The sequence below is a fragment of the Hakea prostrata genome, chromosome 9, assembly GCF_041222555.1.
Source record: "Hakea prostrata isolate BN-2017 chromosome 9, UWA_Hpros_2, whole genome shotgun sequence".
In the NCBI taxonomy this organism is placed as follows: Eukaryota; Viridiplantae; Streptophyta; class Magnoliopsida; order Proteales; family Proteaceae; genus Hakea; species Hakea prostrata.
In genome coordinates this window covers 10,715,861-10,738,548 of record NC_142608.1, presented here as the reverse complement: position 1 = coordinate 10,738,548, position 22,688 = coordinate 10,715,861, and the positions used below count along the sequence as shown (strand labels likewise).

The 22,688-nt window shown below is 38.6% G+C and overlaps 1 protein-coding gene and 1 non-coding gene across 3 annotated transcripts in view; both read right to left on the bottom strand.

The window, feature by feature from the left end:
* Positions 1-22,015, bottom strand: part of LOC149004612 (cytidine/deoxycytidylate deaminase family protein) — a 35,263-nt gene extending 13,248 nt beyond the window's left edge. For both annotated transcript variants that reach the window (XM_089169494.1, XM_089169493.1), the window contains exons 1-2: positions 21,432-22,015; positions 15,360-15,485 (exon numbers count right to left, since the gene is read on the bottom strand). In XM_089169494.1, coding sequence (XP_089025620.1) covers positions 15,360-15,485; positions 21,432-21,758 — 453 coding nt within the window. In that variant the 5' untranslated portion in view covers positions 21,759-22,015. The remainder of the gene's footprint in view (positions 1-15,359; positions 15,486-21,431) is intronic.
* On the bottom strand, positions 12,084-12,176 carry LOC149004613 (small nucleolar RNA snoR109). The gene has a single exon (XR_016170048.1). It is a non-coding gene; the product is annotated as a small nucleolar RNA snoR109 (small nucleolar RNA).
* Positions 22,016-22,688: the final 673 nt, after the last annotated feature.

Sequence of the window (22,688 nt, the reverse complement as noted above, 5' to 3'; positions counted from 1 at the left end):
CAGAACTGGTACAAATGTTATCATCCTCCTTCCAGAAAACCATTGTATCCATGGATGTAATTTTTCATGAGTTTTGCCCTTACTATACACCTCTCCAGGGGGAGAGTCCTAGAGGAGAGGTGTTCTTTCCGACTCTAGATCTTCCTATCACACACCAACACAACTTAAGAGTCCCAGAAGAGTTTCCTGACCAGGGGGAGACTTTGGCCAGTATACCTGAGGACTCGAATCCTCCCCCATGTGAAGAATCTAGCCAGGGGGAGACCACTCCTGTGAGACACACTGTTGGGGTCTTTCAAAACCAGATTGACCAGAATAAGGAGGTGCAGACTTATCAGAGGAAGAAATACAACCGGCTAAAGCAGGTGGAGAAAGGTGATATGTTACCACTTCAGTCTCTTGCTCCGGAATCGGATTCTACCGAGGTATCTTCTTCCGATCTTCCTATTCTTTGTTAGAAAAGGGGTCGAATCTTGTACTCAACATCCCACAGCTAAATTTGTTTCTTATAACTCTTTGTCTGACTCCTACCGTGCTTTTATATCCTCTTTGTCATCTGTATCTGTTCCTAAAAGTTGGCAGGAAGCCTATGCTGATAAGAGATGGAAGGAAGCTATGGTAGAGGAAATGCAGGCAATGAAGAAAAATGACACTTGGGAGCTGATTACACTTCCTCCGGGGAAAAAAACCGGTGGGCTGCAAATGGGTATTTGTGGTTAAACAAAATATAGATGGATCAGTCAACAAGTTGAAAGCTAGACTAGTTGCAAAGGGGTTTACCCAGACCTATGGGATTGATTATCAGGAGACCTTTGCCCCTGTTGCGAAACTAAATACTTGTCGAGTTCGTTGTCGTGGTTGTGAACAAACACTGGAACTTGCACCAACTAGACGTAAAGAATGCCTTCTTACATGGGGAGTTAGCAGAAGAGGTCTATATGGAAATCCCACATGGTTTTTCCGATGACAATACTGCAGGGAAAGTCTGTCGGTTGAAGAGGTCAATATATGGGTTAAAACAGTCTACTAGATCTTTGGTTTGGATGCCTTATAAAGGCAATGACTTCTATTGGGTACAAGCAAAGCAATGCTGATCATACACTATTTGTTAAGAAGTCAGGTACTAACATCACACTTCTCATTGTTTATGTAGACGATATTGTCATCACAAGGAATGATGGTGAAGAAATTCAAAAGTTGAAAGACTTTCTTGGCAGAGAGTTTGAAATTAAAGATCTAGGGAAGTTACTGGTATTTCTTAGGGATTGAGGTGGCTCGATCAAATAAAGGTATATTTCTATCCCAAAGAAAGTATGTCCTAGATCTATTATCAGAAGTGGGAATGTTGGGGTGTAAACCAGTTGATACCCCTATTGAAGCTGGAGCTAAACTTAAAGAAAAAGAGGGAGAACCAGTGGACAAAGGAAGATACCAAAGGCTGGTAGGGAAGCTTATTTACTTGTCCCACACCAGGCCAGACATCGCTTATGCTGTAGGGATAGTGAGCCAATTCATGCATGATCCATATTTAGCTCATATGAAGGCTGTTACTAGAATACTACAGTATTTGAAGGGAACTCTTGGAAAAGGAATACTTCTATCACCCACCGATAAACTAAAAGTAGAAGCATACACTGATGCAGACTGGGCTAGATCTCCAGACAGGAAGTCAATTTCAGGTTACTGTACCTTTGTTGGAGGTAATCTAGTTACTTGGAGAAGTAAGAAACAGAATGTGGTAGCTTTTTATCTAGTACCGAAGCTGAATATAGAGCTATGGTTCGTGGAGTTTGTGAGCTACTATGGTTGAAAGGCTTGTTGCAAGATATTGGAGTCCAAGTTCCAAACCCTATGATGTTATATTGTGACAAGAAGTCTGCTATTAGTATTGCTACTAATCCAATGCAACATGATCGAACTAAGCACATTGAAATTGACAGGTTTTTTGTCAAAGGAAAGTTGGAACAAGGGTTTATCTGCATGCCTTTTGTAAGATCTGGAGACCAAGTAGCAAATGTTTTCACTAAGGGTTTGAAAGAAAGAGATTTCCTTCCTATTGTAGGCAAGTTGGGCATGACTAATATCTATGCCTCAACTTGAGGGGGAGTGTTGGATTCTATTAGGAGTCTAATAAGAGTTTGTATAGGAGTTAAATTAGAGTTTACATTCATGTAAACTTTTATTCCTTGTAATAGTCTACTTTCCACTTAATTATAAATAGAGGGCTTGAGATTATGGATCAATAAGCCATTCTGTCAAACATTGTATTTCTACATAAAGAGACCCCTAAAAAGATTCAGAGATTGCAATAAGGATCACCAAATGGTCTTCATTGACCTAGAAAATGTTTGTGATAGAGTCACTAGAGTATTAATCTAGCAACCACTATCAAAGAGAAGTATCTTGAGTAAATATACCAACATAATTAATACACAAATGATGGTAACGCTAAGGTAGTGAATTCCTAATTACAATTGGGTTACAGCAAGGGTCAGCTTGAAGCCCTTATTTATACTTATCATGGATGGAACATTCAAGATTAGAGGTTTTTGTATTAATTTTTGTACTTTTAATTTAATTTTATTTTATTTAATTATCATATTGGATAGAGTGTGTAGGAAGGAAAGACCTTCATATGGTATTTATTCACCTAGAAAAAGTTTATGATAGAGTTCTTAGAATGTTAATTTGGCATAGATAAAAGAAGTGTTGCAAGTAAATATGTGGACATATTAAGGATATGCATGATGGTTCAGTGACAAGTGTAAGAACAGTGGGGGGACAAAGTAATGAAATTCCCAATTGCAGTTGGGTTACATCAAGGATCAACCTAAAACCCATATTTATTTGCACTTATAATGAATGAATTAACCAAAGACATTCAAGATGGGGTTCCCTACTTTATGTTTTTTGTTGATGATATTGTGTTGATAGATTAGACTCTAGTAGAGATTTATACCAAGTTAGAATCATGGAGCAGAAATGAGGATGCTAAGATAGATGAGTGGCAAAACTATGTAGGATAAGCTATAAGGAATGATCATATTAGAGTTGGTCTGCGAGTAGCTTCAATTAGTGATAAGCTACAAGAAAGCTGTCTAAGGTGGCACGAACATGTTCAACAGAAGCGTGTAAATGCCCCAGTATGGAGAAGTGATATAATCCAGATTGAAGGAACTAGAAAAGTTAAGGGCAAACCTAAGAGAACTTTAAGAGAAGTGGTGAGAAAGGATATGCATAGTTTAGGCATTGCATCTAGCATGGCCTCAAAATAGAGCTGATTGGAAGGCAAGAATCCATGTAGCCGATCCCATTTAGCTAGGACAAGGCATTTTGTTGTTGTTTTTTGTTGACATATTGGACAAAATCCAAGCTTGGGTAAAGGAGGAGGTTGGTGCAGCCGACAAAGCAAAAAACCCATCGATGTAACTAGGGTTGGACCTCCCCTATAATTGGGCCCAAAAACCAAACCCAAAGAAGTTATCTTAAAGCTAGTCGAATACCCCCGGGCATTTTGGTCTTTTTCCCTACCTTTAAGGGCTCAATATGGGTCTAGTTTGACTCCCCTTGATCCAAGTGTCATGGATCTTTTTTTTTCATTTTTTTTATTTTGGTTAGTTTGAGTTATGATTTATGAAGAGTCCATCTCCATTATAAGTTAGTTGTGTTTTGACTTGGTCAAAGTTGGTTGGTGGAGTCCTTGTTTATCTTAATTAGCAAGTGTTTTAATTAGGTAAGAGTCCATGTAAGATTGTAAGGTGATGGTATCCTAAACTATAAAGGAGACTCATCTAGAGTGCAACTCTTCATTAATTAGAGTCCAAGTTAAAGAGTTAGGTCAGTAGTTGGATCCTTATCAGTTAAGGAGTCCCAAGTTGAGTCCAAGTGTGATATAATTTGTCTATAAATAGCCCTCTTTTATTTTGAATAAAGTAGGTTGACTTGTTGAGTAAATCAGAGGCCTGGGCTGTGGGGAAGGAAACTCTAGCAGCCTAGGCTGGAGAGTAATTCTCAAGGAACTTCAGAAATTCTAGCAGCATCTTTGTCTTCTTTAAGTATTCAAGCATCCAATCACATCAAACAAGTTTACAGCAGTCTTCAAGCCTTCAACCAGCAACCTTCATCCATTCTCATCGGCCCCAAGTAGGTTCCCCCAACCCCCTGTCTCTGCTGCCGCATCAATCCAGCAGCACCCCTACACCCCTGCAGGCCTTAGAAACCCCTCCCCTTAATGTTTCAGACCTTTAGGCACCCTCCCCACCTTCCTGCTACCTTACTAGTCCCTACAAGTCCCCCTAGACCCTCCCCACCCCATTTGGTTCTCTGTTTTGACAAAAAATAGGAATCAGAAGAATTCAGAAATTGTAGTAACACTTTTAGATTCTGAAAAGCTAAATTCTGCTACCATTCAGACCCAATTTGTGCTGGTTCTTATTTAAGAGGATCCTAGAGGATCTAACCCAGACCCTAGGTTACATCATCCAAACAACCCTTTTTACATGGATTCTACAACCTTACCTGCTAAACCCTATGCTAGGCATGCCTTGACAAGATAAGCATACGCTACAATATGGCCCCACTGTAGTGATAAGCAGGCAACGGTTAGCTAGGGCATCCTCGATAAGCAATGCATTGCTCGACGGCAACGTGCTGTAATAAGTAGGCAAGGGTTCCTGCCTCACAAATGAATGCGGGTAAAGAAGCTAGTCCAAAAACGAAGGAATACTGGCATCTTAGAACATAAGATCTTCAATGGGAAAGAGCTTATAATTAGTAGATGTGAAGGACTTATATAGCTTGCATTCAAGAGACTAGTTGGAAGGCTAAAAAAGATAAGGAGTTGGATTACCTTAAACTTTGATACACTAGGGACAAAAGTAATAGAAGTGGAGTAGGCATAGTAGCGGATAAGATTATATTTATTGTTTGGGAAAATGTCATGTTAGCATTGCCACATGCCACATCAATCTCCATTAACTCTGATGATAACAAACACAAAATAATATTGGCTATATTGAGTTGTGTATGCCTAGTTCAAGATGAGAGCAAATGGACCAAACCCAACTCAACACCGTATGCCCAAGCCCAAGCCCAAGTCAAGGCAAAGACGAAGTCAAGATGTGTGACATCCAGCCCAAACCTAGCCAGGACACCCTATTTGTTTTGGGATAAAGAAAGACTTATTTGATATTAGACCTTAAAGTTGGACCTTGATTTTAGTGTTATTATCTTTGAAAGCCTTAAGAAGTCATGCCAAACCTTTCCCTTAGGGTAGACCTGTAATATCTGGCCTTATCCTAACCTTGACCCAGCCCATAATCTGTTATGTTTGTAGGTCCGAAGACCCAAAGTGGGGGAAAAGAGACTTGTGGACCCTTTTGGTTGATGATTTGGTGTCGGAGCCCAAGCCCATAGACATTGACGATGATGCCCCTCACTTGAGAGCATTGTCAGTGTTAGTTTTGAATCTGCGCACCGAAGAGGGGTGAATTAGTTGAAATACGTAATGAACTCCTGTGCTCAATCCGAATATATTTCCTGAAACTAGACTTCTTGATGGACTTGTAGGAGAAAACCCCACTCAATTTGACCCCATATAGCCCTCCAAATCCCTGTCCAAAGTTGCTGAACTATGTCTGGCAAATCCTGCTTGCGCATCAAAGAAGGTGAGCTTAGTTGGTGGACCTAATGATCTCACATGCTTGATCCAAAGGTATTTCTGAAAACTAGACTTCTTGATTGACTTGTAGGAGAAAACCTCACTCAATTTGACCCCGTATAGCCCTCCGAATCCCTGTTCGAAGTTGCTGAACTATTTCTGGATTTTCTGCTGAAACCTGTTACCTGTTTTGGTCGATGCTCTTTGGTCGATGCCATCAACCAAGGACCATCGACCAAAGTTACCTAGATTCGAGAAAAAAGATACTTTTTGGATATTCCTTCATCTATTTAAGTGAAACCTCGAACCTAGAACCATATTTCACTCATTTCAACATTTGAGAACGTGGGAAAGCTCCTCTTAGGCTCCTCCTTGGCTTGGGTGATGATCTTCTACAAGAATCATCGTCTCTCTTCTCTAATCTCTTCTCCAAGGTATGTAATCTCTCACTCTCTCTCTAATCTACTTCTACCTCATCTTGTTTTTGCTACTGAGTTCGTGAAGAAGGTGCTGCAACCTTGCAACCACCTCTTCTACAAGCTCTTTTGCTTTGATTAAACCTCCCTTTACCTTTTCCATGCTATGATTCTCATACATGATGTTCTTGCTTTCTTATTTTGATTTTTCTCTTCTTTACAACATGAATTCATCTCTTAATCTGATTTTCTCTTTCAATTAGGTTTGATTATATGTTAGTATGTATCTCTAATCTACTGCCCATCATTCCCTTAATTGAATTCCTAAGTTCTCTTGCAATTGCAATTGATTCCATTGAAGAACATGGTTCTTGCAAGTTTGAACCTAGGACCTAAATTTGGGGGTTTTCAATTTGACCATTGGATCATGTTAATTCTTGCTACATAGTCTCCTGCTACTGTTCCTAGCATTCCCTCCAAGTTTTGGATTGATCCGAACCTCGGAAGACCCATTTCGGACCAAAATCCCCAAAACCCACTATTCTGTCCCGAACACATTTTGGTCGATCCTCTTTGGTCGATGCCATCGACCAAAGACCATCGACCAAAGTTGTTGCTGACATAACCTTAGCCCAGTTTTGACCCATTTGATATCCGATCTTCCCAATTTCTTCTCTAACTTATTATTGATGTTTGTTTAGGGTCTTAACATTACTTTTGGACCATCTCTTGGTAATTCTCGATTCATTATCAACTCAACCTAAGGTAAGGACGGTTGTTACCATAACTACATAGATTATGTGATTCTTGCTTCTATGTTAGAGACTTAATAGATTTACCTTCTTTATCGTATTTCCTACAGTATATGACTGTTATAAGTACTTCAAGTATAGTAGTGCCATGTTTACATATTATTTTGTTATCATGATTATGCATTCTTAATAAATTCATATGTAACTGATCATGTTATGGTATGTATCTTTCTATATGATGAAATGTCATTTATGTATGATATGATGGAATTGAGAATGTGATTGAATAGGTATGATTTGGGATTGGGGAATGTCTTATTGACATTTTTGTCATTGGACATCGGAGGGAATAATATGGGATGTTCTCGGAAGATGCCCATCAACGCTTTTCCGAATTATTGGATGACATATATAGGACTTGTCTAGATGTATGGCTAGGATGTCCTTGTCGTATCAGACCCGAATCGGAAGGGCATTGAGACCAAACGACCCGTGGTAGTGTATGGTTTGATGGGCACTCTAGGCCAGTAACCAATCCGGTAGGGGACATAAACCATGCTACGGATACCCGAAAGGGGCCATTTATTGGTAGGGTTGCAAATAGCTAGACTTGGGTTCACGGGCACTCAAGACCGGTAACCAATCCGTGAGAGGACGTGAAAGCTTCCTATTTACTATTTGTGGATGACCAATAGGGTTGATGAATCCGTAATATGGGATTACGCTGACTCTAGTGTGAAGGATACCGGAAAGGATGGCCAGGGGCGAGGAATGGACGTATCTGGATCTGACTTGATACGACTGAGTAGATGACTTGCATTGGGCTAGGCTTTACTGTGACATGCGCCAGTACTTATACCAAACGGTGATGTGAGAGAGCAGTGACCGATTCCCCTACCATGGTTTGAGAGGACTTTACCCAATTACCACGGCATTCCCAAGATACGGAATGGGTTGAGGGAGAGTGACTGACAACCCAAAGAAGTACGGTGCTATGACTTAAAGCATGTCTACCATAGAGACTAGCATACATAGAGTTAGAATCATAATTGCATCATGTGTTTCATATCATATTGCATCATGCTATGTTTTGTATCATGTATCTATGTTATTGTGGAATAACCTGCCTTGTTGAGTTCTTTTGAACTCACTCATTTTTGCAACATTTTTGTTAGACTCTACTGCAGGTACTACTACTGTTGACTATGATGGTCAACACTATGAAGACTAAGTTGATGACTCTTAAACTACTGATTATGGTGACTACATTGGTGAAGACTAGTAGTCCGAGATTGGGACTTATTTGGAGCAGTTCGGCCTTTGCACTTGTGTGCTAGTGTTGGGATATCGTCCCATTATCTTTTTAACCTTTTTATTTGAATTGTTGAGACCGTAGTTTAGTCTGTTCCCTTGTCATGTTGGGAACCGGTTGTAACCCTTAATTTTAGTCGATATACCTTCCGCTATTATTATAGGACGGGTTTTCCCCTCCTTTTCACACTTTGACTATTTGTTCTATTTGTATCATTTCCGCACTCTGATATTATTTGTGAAACCTTCTGAGATCTTTTCTAGACTTTTATTATTAAATTATTTGAATACAAGGAATTATTCTTGCTTTTGATTATATTATTATGCTAAATGGCTATGATCGTTCCTAAACTTGATCGGCGGGACCGTGATTCATTCCCTGGGTAATCCAGATAGGGTACCCCCTTGGTGGATTTAGGGCGGGATGTTACAAGATGGATATGAAGGCTACGCCAAGCTGACTATGAAGAATTATATATAACTCAAGCTCTGAAGACTTAGCACACATTTCCTTGCACATATGATGTAATTGCACTCATTTTCCTTGAAATCATGTGCATTGTGTCATAGTGACCTAGGACATGTTAGGAGTGTGTGTGGACATAGGGTTGGCTAGGATGACCAAAAAGCCCTTAAATTCCACACTGTGCTCCAGACAACACGTCGTCTCAAGTGACGGAGCACCGTTTGAGTTTAGACGACGCACCTTGTGATTGCATGTGATTCTATACATTCACAATGGCTCAGAGTAGACGACGTACTGTCTGATTTTGACGGTGATCCATTTAAGCACATGAAGCCTAACAGCTATACTCCAATGATACTTTAAGTGAAGGTGCACCGTCTGACCAGACAGCGTACCATCTCTATCAGAATTTGACTGTTAATTCTAGCCATTGGTTAAGCCAAGGATTTGAATGCCATCTGTACAAGCCCAACCACTCCTTATTGAAAGAGAATCATTAATGAAAATCTCTCTTGAGGCCAAAAGAGGAGTGGGGGTGGACTTTGAAGTTGAACCACTATAAAATCCTAATGTTATGGTTGACTACAATTGTACTTTCATTAGAGGTGCAAGTTTGCCCTGACAACCCTGACCCGCCAAGAGCCCGAATAGGACTTGGGCTCAAGATTTTGGCCCTGAGGGCGAGTAAGGCCAAATATTATGGCCTTAGCAGGCTTGGGATTGCTTTTTGGCTCGTTGGGTCTGTCCCGACCCATCTCTTATTTTTTGCCCTAACATTGGCCCTAATTTTGGCCCTAATCCTAACTCTGATTTTGGCTCTGATCCTGGCCTTAATTTGATCCTAACCCTAATTTTGGCCCTGATCGTGGCGCAAATTTTGGCCCTAGTCGTGGCCCTAATCTTGACCCTGATCTTTTTATTGATTTTTACCATGATCTTCATATTAACCTTGATATAAGCCTTGATTTCGACCTTCAGTCATTTTGATCATATGAGAAATTGAGACTATGAGTTCACTTTTTATATTTTTTTAGGGTAATTTTTATTTGGACCACTTAAGGTTCGACCTAGGTCATATTTAGTTCCCAAAATTTGACAATTTTCATTTGCCTCCAATGTGGTATCTCAAAAAAACTTATCAAGGACAGATGGTTATGTTTATAACTAAAATACCATTTATTTTACAACAAAAAAAAGTATGACTAAATTACCATTGATTCACTTGTTAACAAGGTTTTGAATAGGGGAATTTTTTTGTTGAATAAAGATATTAATTTATTGAACAATTGTGAATGAAAAATACTTACCTACGGCTTAACTTTGAAGATAAACTTTTCATTTTATCATATCCCTTCTGATGTTTCTAAATTTACAAAAAGAGCTCATGTGTGACCTTCTCTACAATCAACTTAGATTTTCAAATCTGTTTTAATTCTAATTCTTCTCTCTACCTGTTCTCTATCAAATCCCTTGAGGCTTTTTTTTTTTTTAACTTGTTTATAAGGAGATTCAAAGGGGTGGTTTTCTTCCTCTTGATTCTTCAGGTTTGTCATCTCCGTCTAAATAGGTGTTTCATGCAAACATAAACACTAGTTTTTTGTTATTATAAATTGTGTTAGAGACCCCAAATCATTAGTTTTGATCATCTTGGGTGCTGCTACTTACCCTTTAAAGTTATTTATTATGCATAGTCTAACACCTTAGAAAGGGAGCTTTTTATCTTAAGTGAATTGATGTTTGATGCTTGATCCCAATGAATTAGGAACAGGGACAAGGATAAGGCCAATCAGGGCCATAGACAAGGCCAAGTATAGGACCAATTAGGGCCAATCAGAGCTAGGGCCAACTGGTCCCCGACCTGGCACAATTAGGGTGGGAATGGACTTAGCTTAGCCCTATAGGGCTTAGGGTCAAGGACAATAATCCTTGGCCCTAAATTAGGGTCAAGGCGGGAATGGGCTTTAGATTAGAATATATAGGATTGGGCTTAGGATTGCAAAAACCCGGCCCAGCCCAATCCTATTGCAACCTTAACTTTCATTTAAATTTGTCAATTAATATTGAATTTGTAATTAAACAAAAAAATTAGGCTAATCCACTAGTTGCAACCTATTCACCCCCTAGGTTTCTTTAAAAGCTATCAAGCTTGTACTAGAGAAAGAGATTGTAAATATAATTTGTACATATGCACCTCAAGTAGGACTAGATGAAATTCTACAGTTACGACTTGGGAAAGTATGAATAGATTACCGCACGGAATTTGTCAAAGAGAAAAGACCATTATAACAAATGATCTAAATGGGCATATTGGGAAAGATCAAAGAGGATATAAAAATGTTCATGGAGGATATAATTTTGGAGAGAGCAATGACGAAGGGATATTAGTTTTGGATTTTGCTCATGCTTTTGATTCATCTATTGTATATACTTATTTTATAAAGAACAAAGGAGCATTTAATTACCTTCAAAGGTGGACATCATAGAAATCAGATAGATTTCTTCTCAACTAGAAGGTCAGATGAATTGTTGTGCAAGGCTTGCAAGGTGATATTAGGGGAAAGCTTAACCGCATAGCATAGACTAGTGGTCTTGCATGTGTGCCTCACTCCACCCAATTCATAAAAGGTGTGAGGTTAACTATCCTAAGATAAGATTAGGGGTGTCAATGGATTTGGGTCAGGTCTGCTTTGAACCCTAACCCTACCCTTAAAGACTAATATTGAAAACCAAGCCCTACTCAACCTATTAGGGTTTAAAACCCACCAACCCTAACCCAACACTGACAAGGCCCAACCCGACCCAGCCTGCCTTGATTAAGATAGGGTTGGGTAGGGTTGAGTTGGCCCTGATTAACCCTAATAGGGTTAAGTTGGCCCTAATTTACCCTGATCCTGACCCTAATTTTTATTTTTAAAGGATTAGTTTAATAATTTAAAATACACTCTCCCTCTTTCTCTCCTTCGTCTCCTTCTCCTTTCCCCCCTCTTCTTTCAAAGTAGGCTTAACCAAGCAGATCAAAGTTAAACATTGAGTTGATCGTTACTAGTCAATCTAAATTTAGTATCAGAAACAAACTCCTGATTAAGCTCTCATAACCTAGGAAATCCTTCTGATAGAAAAAACTTGAATTTTAGAATTTTTGTTTTCTATTTCAAGGTTTTATACATGCAGATCAGATGGTAAGACGAATCAAACAAATTCTAGTTCAAATAAGAAAAAACAACGCATAAGGGAGATAACTAGAGATATCACTGAAAAAACCTATGGGAAATGTAGGCACCAATTAACGGAAAATGAAGGGCAACCCTAGCACCAGCTTGCCTAGAAGATGCCCCCAAAGATCCTTGGTTGTTATCAAAGAAGGGCCTCTAAAAAGGGTTGTATCCTACAACATTTCCTCTTCTCTTCCATTCTCATTCCTTCTCGTTCACGTGGACTTAAAAATCAAAAATTCAAAAAACAGAAAGTGATGGCGAAAAATATGTAAGAAGTTCGGCAAGCAGATGTATCAACAGAGACAAAAATCTCACAACAACCGGCCAGAAAACTTCTCAGATTGATCGGATTGACCATCCATTTCTGACAAGGAGATGGACTGGTAAGTAATAAATAGCACCTTATTTTGGTACAACCGCTTTGGCAATTCAAGTTAAGGGCATTCATTCAAATAGCACCTTATCTTGGTACAATATAGCTCCCAAATTTCAAACACTTAGTAATAAACATAAATTGATAAACAAAAAATACAAAACAAGAAGATAAAATCTAAAAAGGAAGCGAAGAAGGTGAAGAACAAGAAGAGAAAAGAGCATGAGATGTTCAGAGATTTACCAAGAAATCCTAATCCTAGAAAGCTAAACCCATTCCTAACTCTGGAAAATTGCACAAGGCCAGGTTGGCCCGAGGGCTAAACCCGAACCGGACCTAACCCTGTTAAGGCTGATTCTTTTGTAACCAAGCCTGCCCTTTGGGTTGAACAAATTGGGCTAGGATTGGGCCAGGCTCAAGGCTGGTTTGGGCTGGTCCAGGTCAACAGGATTTTATTGACACCCCTAGATAAGATGGTGGAACTTAAAAGTAGATTGTTTGAAATCTTTCACTAATGAGTAGTTAAACAAGAAAAGTGGGAATTGAGGGGGATCCTACCAATATGATGTGGAATATGATGGCTATATGTATTAGGAAGGTAGCTAAAGATGTCATAGGTGAATCAAAAGGAAAGCACCATTCCTATAGACTTGGTCATGGGATATTGGGGTTCAAGCAATAATTAAGAATAATAACGTTAGCTTTACGATATGGCAAAAGACAAAGGATGTGAAGGCTTTACAAAGGTATAAGTTGGCTATAAATGAAGCTAAGACAATTATGGGAAAAGCAAGGGAGAAGTATAAAAACTTATATAACAATCTAGGCATAAAGGAAAAGGGAAAAAACTATTTACAAGAAAGCTAAAATAAGGGACTGAAAGACTAAAGATTTGGACCATGTTAGACATATTAGAAGTGAGAGACAATGAAATTCTAGCACATGATGACGACATCAAGAAGAGATGAAAAGTTCATATTTTAGGTATCTGTGATTCTAATGTTTACACCATTCGCCATGGCACCAATTTTCAAACATATATATAGAGATTACAATATTCAAAGTAAAAGAAACTCTAAGGAGGATGAAAGTAGGTAAGTCACAAAGTCCTAATGAAATCCCAATAGAAGTATGGAAGAGCTTAGGAGCCTATGGACTAGCTTGGCTAACCAAGTTGTTTAATAAGACTATGAGCAAGGAAAATGCCAAATCAATGGATAAGAAGCATCTTGGTTTTAATCTACAAAAACAAAGGAGACATTTCAAAATTGTAATAACTACAAAAGCATAAATTCGATATGCCATACTATGAAATAATGGGAGAGTAATTGAAACCTATTAAACTATGAAATAATGGGCGAGATTTGAATAACCAATTTGGTTTTATTTTTGGAAGATCTACAATAGAAGTTGTTTACCTTAATAAGAGACTTATCGAAAGGTATAGAGAGTGTAAGAAAGATCTCCATTTGATACTTATTGACCTAGAAAGAGCTTATGATAGAGCCCCTAAAGCATTAATTTGGCAAGTTCTTGGGAAAGAATGTGGCAAGTAAATATATGGACATGGTTAAAGATATGCATGATGGTTCAATGACAAGTGTAAGAACATCGGGGGTTAAGGTGGTAAATTCTCGATAACAGTTAGGCTACCAAAGGATCAACAGCTCATATTTATATGCACTTAGCCACTTATAATGCATGATTCAACCAAAGACATTCAAGATGAGGCTCCTTGGTATATGCTTTTAGATAGATGAGACACAAGTTAGGAATAACACCAAATTAGAATCATGGCCAGTAACTTTGGAATCAAAAGGTTTTAAACTACATAGAACGAAGACGAAATATCTACTGTGCAATTTTGGTTGTGCCGGACAGATGATGAGGTGGTGAAACTTGAGGAGAAGGAGATTTCACAAAGTGATTATTTTAGGTACCTTGGCCCAATCATAAACAAAAAAGATAATATAAAGAGTGATCTTTCTCAATGATTAAAATAGGGTGGATCAAGTAGAGAGGTAAGCCATGTATGGTACAACCCCTAAGAATTTTCAAAATTTCAGTGCGCATTTCGGAAATTTCAGCAAAATTTGCGAAATCAAAATTACCGAAATTTTCACAAAATCTGAGACTTTTCGTTTTTTACTCATATTTCGTGTCGCTAAGTAGTGACATAGCGGAATTTTGCCTAGTTTCAGCGATATTTCTTACCATGATTATGCTTAAGCTAGGAGTAGCTCTGATATAGAACAAGTTATGAGAAAGTCATTTGAGCTATGGCATGGCAATGTTCAATGGATGCCTTTGGATGTTCCACTATGTAGGAGTGATTTGATTTAGATTGAAGGAAATAAAAGAACCAGGGAGTAGACCTAAAATGACTTCAAGAGAACTGGTGAGGGAAAACATGCAGAGTTTAGGTATTATATCAAGTACGACCTCAAATGGAGCTGATTGGGGGGCAAGGATCCACCTAGTTGACCCCATTTAGTTGGGATAAGGCTGAGTTGTTGTATAAAATGCATTTAAACTTATTAACTTACAATATATATAATTATTGGATTTTAAGTTTTTAACTATTCGTCATCAATTAAACAATTCAATTTGTTGTCTCTTGGGGTCTCAGTTCTTCTTTCCAACCTTCCCTTTGAAGGTTGGTTTTCTTTTGTTCCTTCCTTTGTTTTAATATAATTATTTATTCATCCAAAAAAAAAAAAAACAGTTCAATTTGGTGTGGTCTGGATTCACAGTTTTCATAAGAACAGCTTTGGCTTATTTCAGATATACAACTTCGTTTTGGTTTTGACACCCTTACTTAGGTGGCAATGTTTTAAGAAACATAATTACCTAATTTTTTTATTTTTTTTAACTTTCTGTAAGAACAAATATATTTGGATGTTATACGTACCTCCCCATCTATCATTCTATGAACTACACCATTAGTATAGCCTTTCTATTACTTATAGAAAAGTGACATTAAATCCCAAAACATTGAAGCTTGAGAAAGGGGGGGGGGGGGGGGTAAGAGAGAGATGACTAAGTTTACTGCAATACCTTCAAGAGACATTTTTGGGTTACTCATAAGGAAGATAAGATCATGACATAAAATAAACATGGGCAGATTTGTAATTCATGAAAGAATTGCAAATAAGGGATCTTGTCACCTCACTCCGCAGATCCTCTCCAAGAACATCAACCTGAACGCCTTCACTTCTTAATGCTCGTATTGCATTTCCACGAAGATGTCGTAAAGGATGTCTGATACCAACAACAACTCTTGAGATTCCTGCCTAATGTACACAATATCAGTCTCTTTTAGAGAGAGAGAGAGTGTGGCGATAGCATATAAAACATTAAACAAGATGCACTCTATTATCTTCAGTATAATAAAGAAACATAGGAAAGAACTTTAAACAAACTATATGTAAATCAGCTAATAGATCTGCAATATGAGATCACGGCTGGTGATAATAATAAATGAGAAGATATTTACTAAAACAACAAGACAATGTCTAAAGTTATATCGAAAAATACCCTTGGAGATCACCCTCTCTTACATGGAACAGAAGAAGGATGAAATGGATTTCTTGGGATTCTCCACCTGAATATGTGCTCAGGACCCATAGACATCTCCCATTTTTTGGGGAACAATCTCCCTGTGATAAGGCTTTGAATTGCCCATATCTCTAGGTAGGCTCAAGGTTACAGGGTTGAAAAAAGTCAGGACACTCAGTCTGCCAGACAAGAGCCCAGTCTCCTTCTGTTTAGACCAATTACTGTAAGACAGCATGCATAGTAAAATATTGGAACTTAAAAAATTAGACTGAAACTAGGACATCGACCCTAAACAGAACTTGGACACTTATAGTCTGTGAATCGTGAGGCTGCGACAAGAATAGAGACTGTAAATAAGCGACCAAATTAAAGGACTGGAAGGACAAGTACGCCACTGACTTAAGGTTAGGCAGAATTAAAGGTTTGTTACTGCCTAACTAAAATTACAAGTACAGTTAAGGAGTAAAGACTGTAAATTGATGAAGTGCTGCTTGGCAGCAAGCCTCGGAGCTTCACTTTCCTCTTAGGGATATAGGTCTTCAAACCCGAATCATGCTGTTGATTGCTAAAGCCTAGGGCTCAAGAAGCCTTGCTGTTAAGGGCTAAATCCACCTATCCCTGCCTCCCTTTTCTTGTCCTAAATTTATTGAAGCTGTTCGTGAACTGCTACTGTTGTTGCGATCATCAAACTGAAGAGACTTCACTCTCAAGCCACTGTTATAAGCCTGCTTCTGCTCCTCCATTGGAGCCAGCTGTGTAACTGAAAATATGATTTACTAAATCCTCCTTCCTTCACCTCATAAACCCTGATGCATTTACTACCCCTCCCTTCCATCTCACATCCCCCTTCATTCGGTCAAAGATGAAGACTTTGGTGCCCACCTAGGTTTCAACCAAGCAAAAACAAAAGTTTAGTCGAAACCAGTTAAAACTAGGCAGTTCTTGGACAAAACTTGGCATGTGATGGGCTGAACTGGTAGAAACCATTGAAACTGGTCAAAACTATCGCAACTTGTCAAAACTACAGAAACTTGGTTGGTTGAAATTGATTAAAATTGTTGAAAACTTGGTATTCACTGGATGAAACTATCAAAATTTCCACATTATAGTTGAAAACAGTCAAAACCTGGCATTTTTGGGACAATACATGACCATATAGTCTCAAAGTTCTAAACCGGAATATTTCACTTCCGTGCAATCAATCCATCATTCCATCCATCCATCACTTCTTTCCACCATTCAATCAGACGTTTCTATTATCAGTCCACCCACACAACTGGAGATCCAACCATCAAAATCAACTAAAACTTGCAGCAAGGTATCAATTCCATCAGGCCTTCATTCTGTCTAACTTTAGAGCAAATCAGTTGGCTGGTTGCTCTAGAGCACAGAAGTTATTATTTGGTGACCGAGGCCACATCTCTTAATTCAACAGTTGCAATTGAGTGATTTATAGAGTGTTTCACCTACATACAAGGTCCACACAAACCCAATGCTGGTCTGATATAGGTCCCAGGACCTACCCCTAAAGAAGCCCCAAAGCCTGAAGGTAGCCCTAGGTTGCTGCCCAGCAGCATAGAACCACTAAATCACTAATTGAGATACCAATGGCAGTTATGTAATTACAGAAGTCCTACTCGATACAAGCAGTGGCATACTCGTGTCCTTCACATTTTGGTCGAGCCAGTTTAGGTTATGTCAGGTCTATCAGGGAGAATGTAATTAATTAAATAAACCTGATGAGGAGTTCTTTTTAGGTTGGTGATAATAACAGTCCTATTTAAATTCAAGTTAGAGAGTACAACTTGGAAAGTAAGTACAAAGACTATAAATACAAAGGCCTGTGCATGTAACAGAAACTTAGATTTGATCACACTTGAGAATACAATTTATAAAGAGGGTGTTGTGCTTATGAGTAAGGGGTTAGTAGAGCTTCTCCATCAATGGTAAGGAGCCTCCTAGTGATCGACTAAGCAACCTAGGGTTTTCCATTTTGAGGGATTCTCCTGCGGCAGTGCTTGCAGCCTGCCTTCACTATTCTGTCTTCATCTCAACCCATTTCCAAACTTTGTTACAGGTAAGTAACAAGTCAGCCTTACTCCATTCACTTTTCCATATTTTAATTGCTGTTTCTGCAAACCGCACCCCATTCTGCGCTTCTTCCTTCCTCTATTCCATAATTTCTAACCCTCCATTAGAACCCTAGCTCCACAACTACTAAGCTTCCCTTCTAGAACCCAAACACACTAACCTCAAACTTGTAGCTCGAAACCAGCTCCTGTTACAACTCACTTGAGAGCTCTGAAATCCCTAATAGAACCTAATCTGAGTCCTTTGCAAACCCTAAGAATAAATCCAGAATCTAGGGAATCAAACCAGCATCCTGATATACAAAAAACAGTCAGAGACAGAGGACTTAAATGAGAGTACAGTACTTCACTTCAGTTTCAGATTTCTGTTTTGGCCCTAAACAGAAGCTTGCATCTTGGCCAAAATCCCTTGAAACCGTCTTATTGCTATTCATCTAAGGATCTTGAATTCCTGGCCATCATTCACTTGAGTCTACATTATGATCAGAATTTTGGTGGCAAATTTGTTCACCCTAAGTTACTAATTGCCGTCCTTGTTTTATTTTTCTGATTTCTGTCAATACTTGTTTTCCCCCCAAGTATGAAAGAGCTAAGGAACCTACGGGTTAGCGTAATTGACTAAGTTGTTTAATAAGATTATGAGCACAAGGACAATGCCAGATGAATGGAGAAGCATCATGGGTCCAATTACAAAAATAAATGAGATATTCAAAGTTGTAATAATATAGAGGCATTAAACTGATAAGCCATACTATGAAATTATGGGAGATAGTAACGGAAACCCATTTGAGACACTTTACTACAATTATGGAAAACCAATTTGGATTTATGCCAGGACAATCTACAATGGAGACTATTTACCTAATTAGGAGACTTATGGAAATGTAAGGGAGTGTAGGAAAGACCTTCATATGGTATTTATTTGACCTAGAAAAAGCTTATGATAGAGTTCCTAAAGCGTTAATTTGGCAAGTACTAGAGAAAAGAAGTGTTGCAAGTGAAATATGTGGACATTTCTAAAGATAAGTATGATGGTTCAATAACAAGTGTAAGAACAGTGAGAGGACAAAGTAATGGATTCTTAATTATAGTTGGGTTACATCAAGTGTCAACTTTAAGCCCATATTTATTTGCACTTATAATGGATGAATTAACCAAAAAAATTCAAGACAACGTTCCTTGGTGTATACTTTTTGCTGATGATATTGCATTGATTGATGAGACTCAAGCAAGGATTAATACCAAGCTAAGATCATGGAAAGCAACTTTGGAATCAAGAGGCTTTAAACTAAGTAGAACGAAAACAATATCTATTTTGTAACTTTGGTCATAATCGACCAGAAAATAAGGTGGTGAAACTTGATGATAAAGAGATTTCTCAAAATGATTATTTTAGGTACCTTAGTTCAATCATAAATAAAAGAGGTGATATAGAAGATCATGTTTCCCAAAGAATTAACATAAAGTAGATGAAGTGGAGAAGTGTGTCCAAAATCTAGTGTGATCAACGTATTCCTTTAAAGCTTAAAGAAAAATTATGTAGGTCCCTTCATTCGACCAGCTTTGACATAGGGTGCAAAGTGTTGGGCTATTAAAAATAATCATATATATAAACTCAGTGTAACAAAAATGAAGATGCAAAGATGGATGAGTGGTAAAACTACGAAGGATAAGATAAGGAATGATCATATTAGAGTTGATCTAGGAGTAGCTCTGATGCAGAATTGGCAGCATATACAAGGAAGAGAAAAGCCCAATGGTCAAGCCCATCAAAGCCTAAAGATATGATCCAAAAGAACCCATGGCTTACATGGGCTAGGACTATTGTAGTGGGTTAAAATGAGCCTATGGTTTCATGGGCTTGGATTACTTTAGTGGGAGAAGACCAGCCCACATGTTTTGAACTAAGCCAAGTCTAGCTTTGAAAAGTCAATAAAAGGAGCTAGTAGTGGGGTGTAGTGGGTGGATGTTTCCATTATTGTTTTGACTAGTGGTGTTGTGTAGTTGAGTTATTAATAGGTAGGTGGTGTTAGCTAGTGGTTGAATGTTACCATTAGTGTTTATGTCTCTTTAGAATGCTATATAAAGAGACTTATGTAAGAAGTGACGACACAACTTATGAATTGAAATCAAATTGCTTGCTAGCATTCCTCCTCTTTGGAGAACCCTTGTGTTTGATCAAGGTAGGTTGGTGTTCGATCCAATCGATCCACCTTGCGGTGTGAAGCCCGGGTGTTACATGTTACATTGTTATTGTCACTTTCTTCATTACAGTTTTGCCCCTATTTGAAGATCTATTCAGCCCGTTATAATACCATTCTAGTTTCAGCCCTCTTTCCCATCTAAACTCTGTTTCACTTTAAGTCCATCAAATTTGCAATTGTCTCCTTGTGAAAAGGTCCTATTTTGGTACTGTTTTGATCAATCAATAAGCTCCAATAAGTGATAAGCTACAAGAAAGTCATTTGCAATGGCATGGCCACGTTCAACGAATGCCTATAAATGCCTCTGTACGGAGAAGTGATAATAACCCATATTGAAGGAACTAAAAGAGCTAGGGACAAACCCAAAATAACCTTAAGAGAAGTGGTGAGAAAAGATATGCATAACTTATGCCTTGTATCTAGCGTAACCTCAAACAAAGCTAATTTGAAGGCAAGAATCCATATAGCCAAGCCCCATTTAGTTAGGATAAGGCTTCTTGTTGTTGTTGTTGGAACTAAATTACTACCGACCTTAACTTCACATTAAAAATATTTCTTCATTATTCTGCAGATTGAAAGGATGATCAGATGATGAAAATAGAGTTGGAAAAACTAAAATAAAGAAGATGCAAAATTAGGCCTCACCACTAGGAACTCCCTTCAACTCATTTACTCTCTGTGTCACTACATTCATAAAACTTCATAATCTATTCGATGTTTCAAACACGATTCTTCCTTTGAATACACATAATGTGAAGCAACCATATCTCGTAAGCACGGCTAAAGTAATTGGAGATGGCAACAGGATTGACCCTGTCGATTTCACTTGTCCAGCCATAAATAGAATTGGGCTCGGGGAAAACTGATCAGCTCCCAATTCCTTGAACGCTGCCTACTGAAAGCATCTTAAACCAACACTTTTTATTTATTCAAGTAGAGAAAGCTACTCAAAATGTCGCTTCATGAGTGCATTAAGTTTTCTGGGCTGAACTTTTTCCTGATGGAAAAGCAGTAGCAGCAACGACGCACTGCCATTAACATATTAGAGGTACCCAAGTAAACGAGACGCCCAGTTTCCAAAATATGCAAAAAAAAATTACAGTTTCCCTAGTTGCGCTGCTACCGTTTTAGTTGCACTAGTTGACTCTGGTGATTCATGATGGAAACGAAAACCTAAAAACCTTTTAAACAAAGAAGAAGCAGAAGTTTGACCATCACATTAATCAACTTGGAGCACTCAAGTCAAAATCCCAATGGCCACTACAACATGTTACTATAAATTCCAGTTTCAACCATTAAGTAACTGGTTGAATTCAATACTGAAAAACTAAACCCAGCATAGGAAGAGACAATGATGATTTGACGACGAAATTGAGAACCCACAAACCTTGATTATACAAGAAACGGAAGTCTGGTCAGCGTAGCAATCCCCGGGTTCCATATTGAGATAAGCAGTGGCGCCGTTGCACAGCTCTCTAGCAGCCTCTACAGCCTGCAACTCTGCACACTTGGTCCCCTGCGCATAGAGAAATCCTTCCCCGACCACTTTTTCCCCCATTGCTATCACGCAACCAAAATTAGGGTGTGGGGATGAGAAGCCAGCTGATTTGTCGGCAATTTCAGCTGCCCGGCGAATATGGGCAGCCTCAGGCAAGTAATTGTTGCTGGCTTTGCAGACAATAGGGGAAGCGAATGCTCCCAAGGAGAATGCCATTCCCAAGCTTCAGCCTCTCTTCTTTTTTTGTTTTCTCTCTCTTTTTTCTTGATAAACAAACTTCAGACTTCGCTAATGCTTACAGGGTTTACTGGTGTTGATATTTTAGGCTTTTGGTTCAACTGAGAGAGAGAAGTTTGAATTTGACGAAGGAAGGAGGATCGGGCAGCAAATGCACAGGGGAAAAGCGAGAGGTGTAAAAGGTATTCGTACGCGAACCATTCGATCTGCACGTACAAAAATGGTCTAACGTTGATGGAAAAATACATTTCTAGATTCAAAATCCATTTTCGGAGTTTTTTGTACACATGTCAAACATCTAATAATGTGGATTGCAATTTGTTGCCCGTGCCAAGAACTTCCACCAAGGCTATCAATTTGGTTCGAAACAGTGGAAGTGACATTTTGATCAGACTAAGGTCCAGGGTAGTTGCTTCAATCTTTGTCACCATGGTTTTCTCTCTTGAAAAAGAAATTCAATTACTAATGAAGAAGCTTTTCTGAAAAGGAATGGAGGAATGAAGAGAGATATTGGTGGCTAAACTCTAGACTTAACTGGATTGGAAGTGACATTTTGATCGGGACCGAGTCCAAGGGCAGTTGCTTCAATCTTTAGAAGCGTTAGTGGTTTACATTTACAAAACTAACCGCCACGATTTTCCTTCAACGTTACTAGCTAATATGAGTTTGGGTATTACGAAAATAACCAAAACGGTGTTCTACGCTTTGTCTTCTACTCTAAACGTATTCTTCTCTTCAAATCAGCAAAAAGAACGTGTTTTCCATCAAGATGTTGGGGTATGGGGTTTTGAATTTCAAAAGCAAGGTATTATTCTTTCATGATTTTTTTGAGTATTTTGTGTCTGAAATGAAGTTCACACTCAACAATAGAGCCCTCTTAGTCCTGTATATTTAGGAACAAGGCTATCA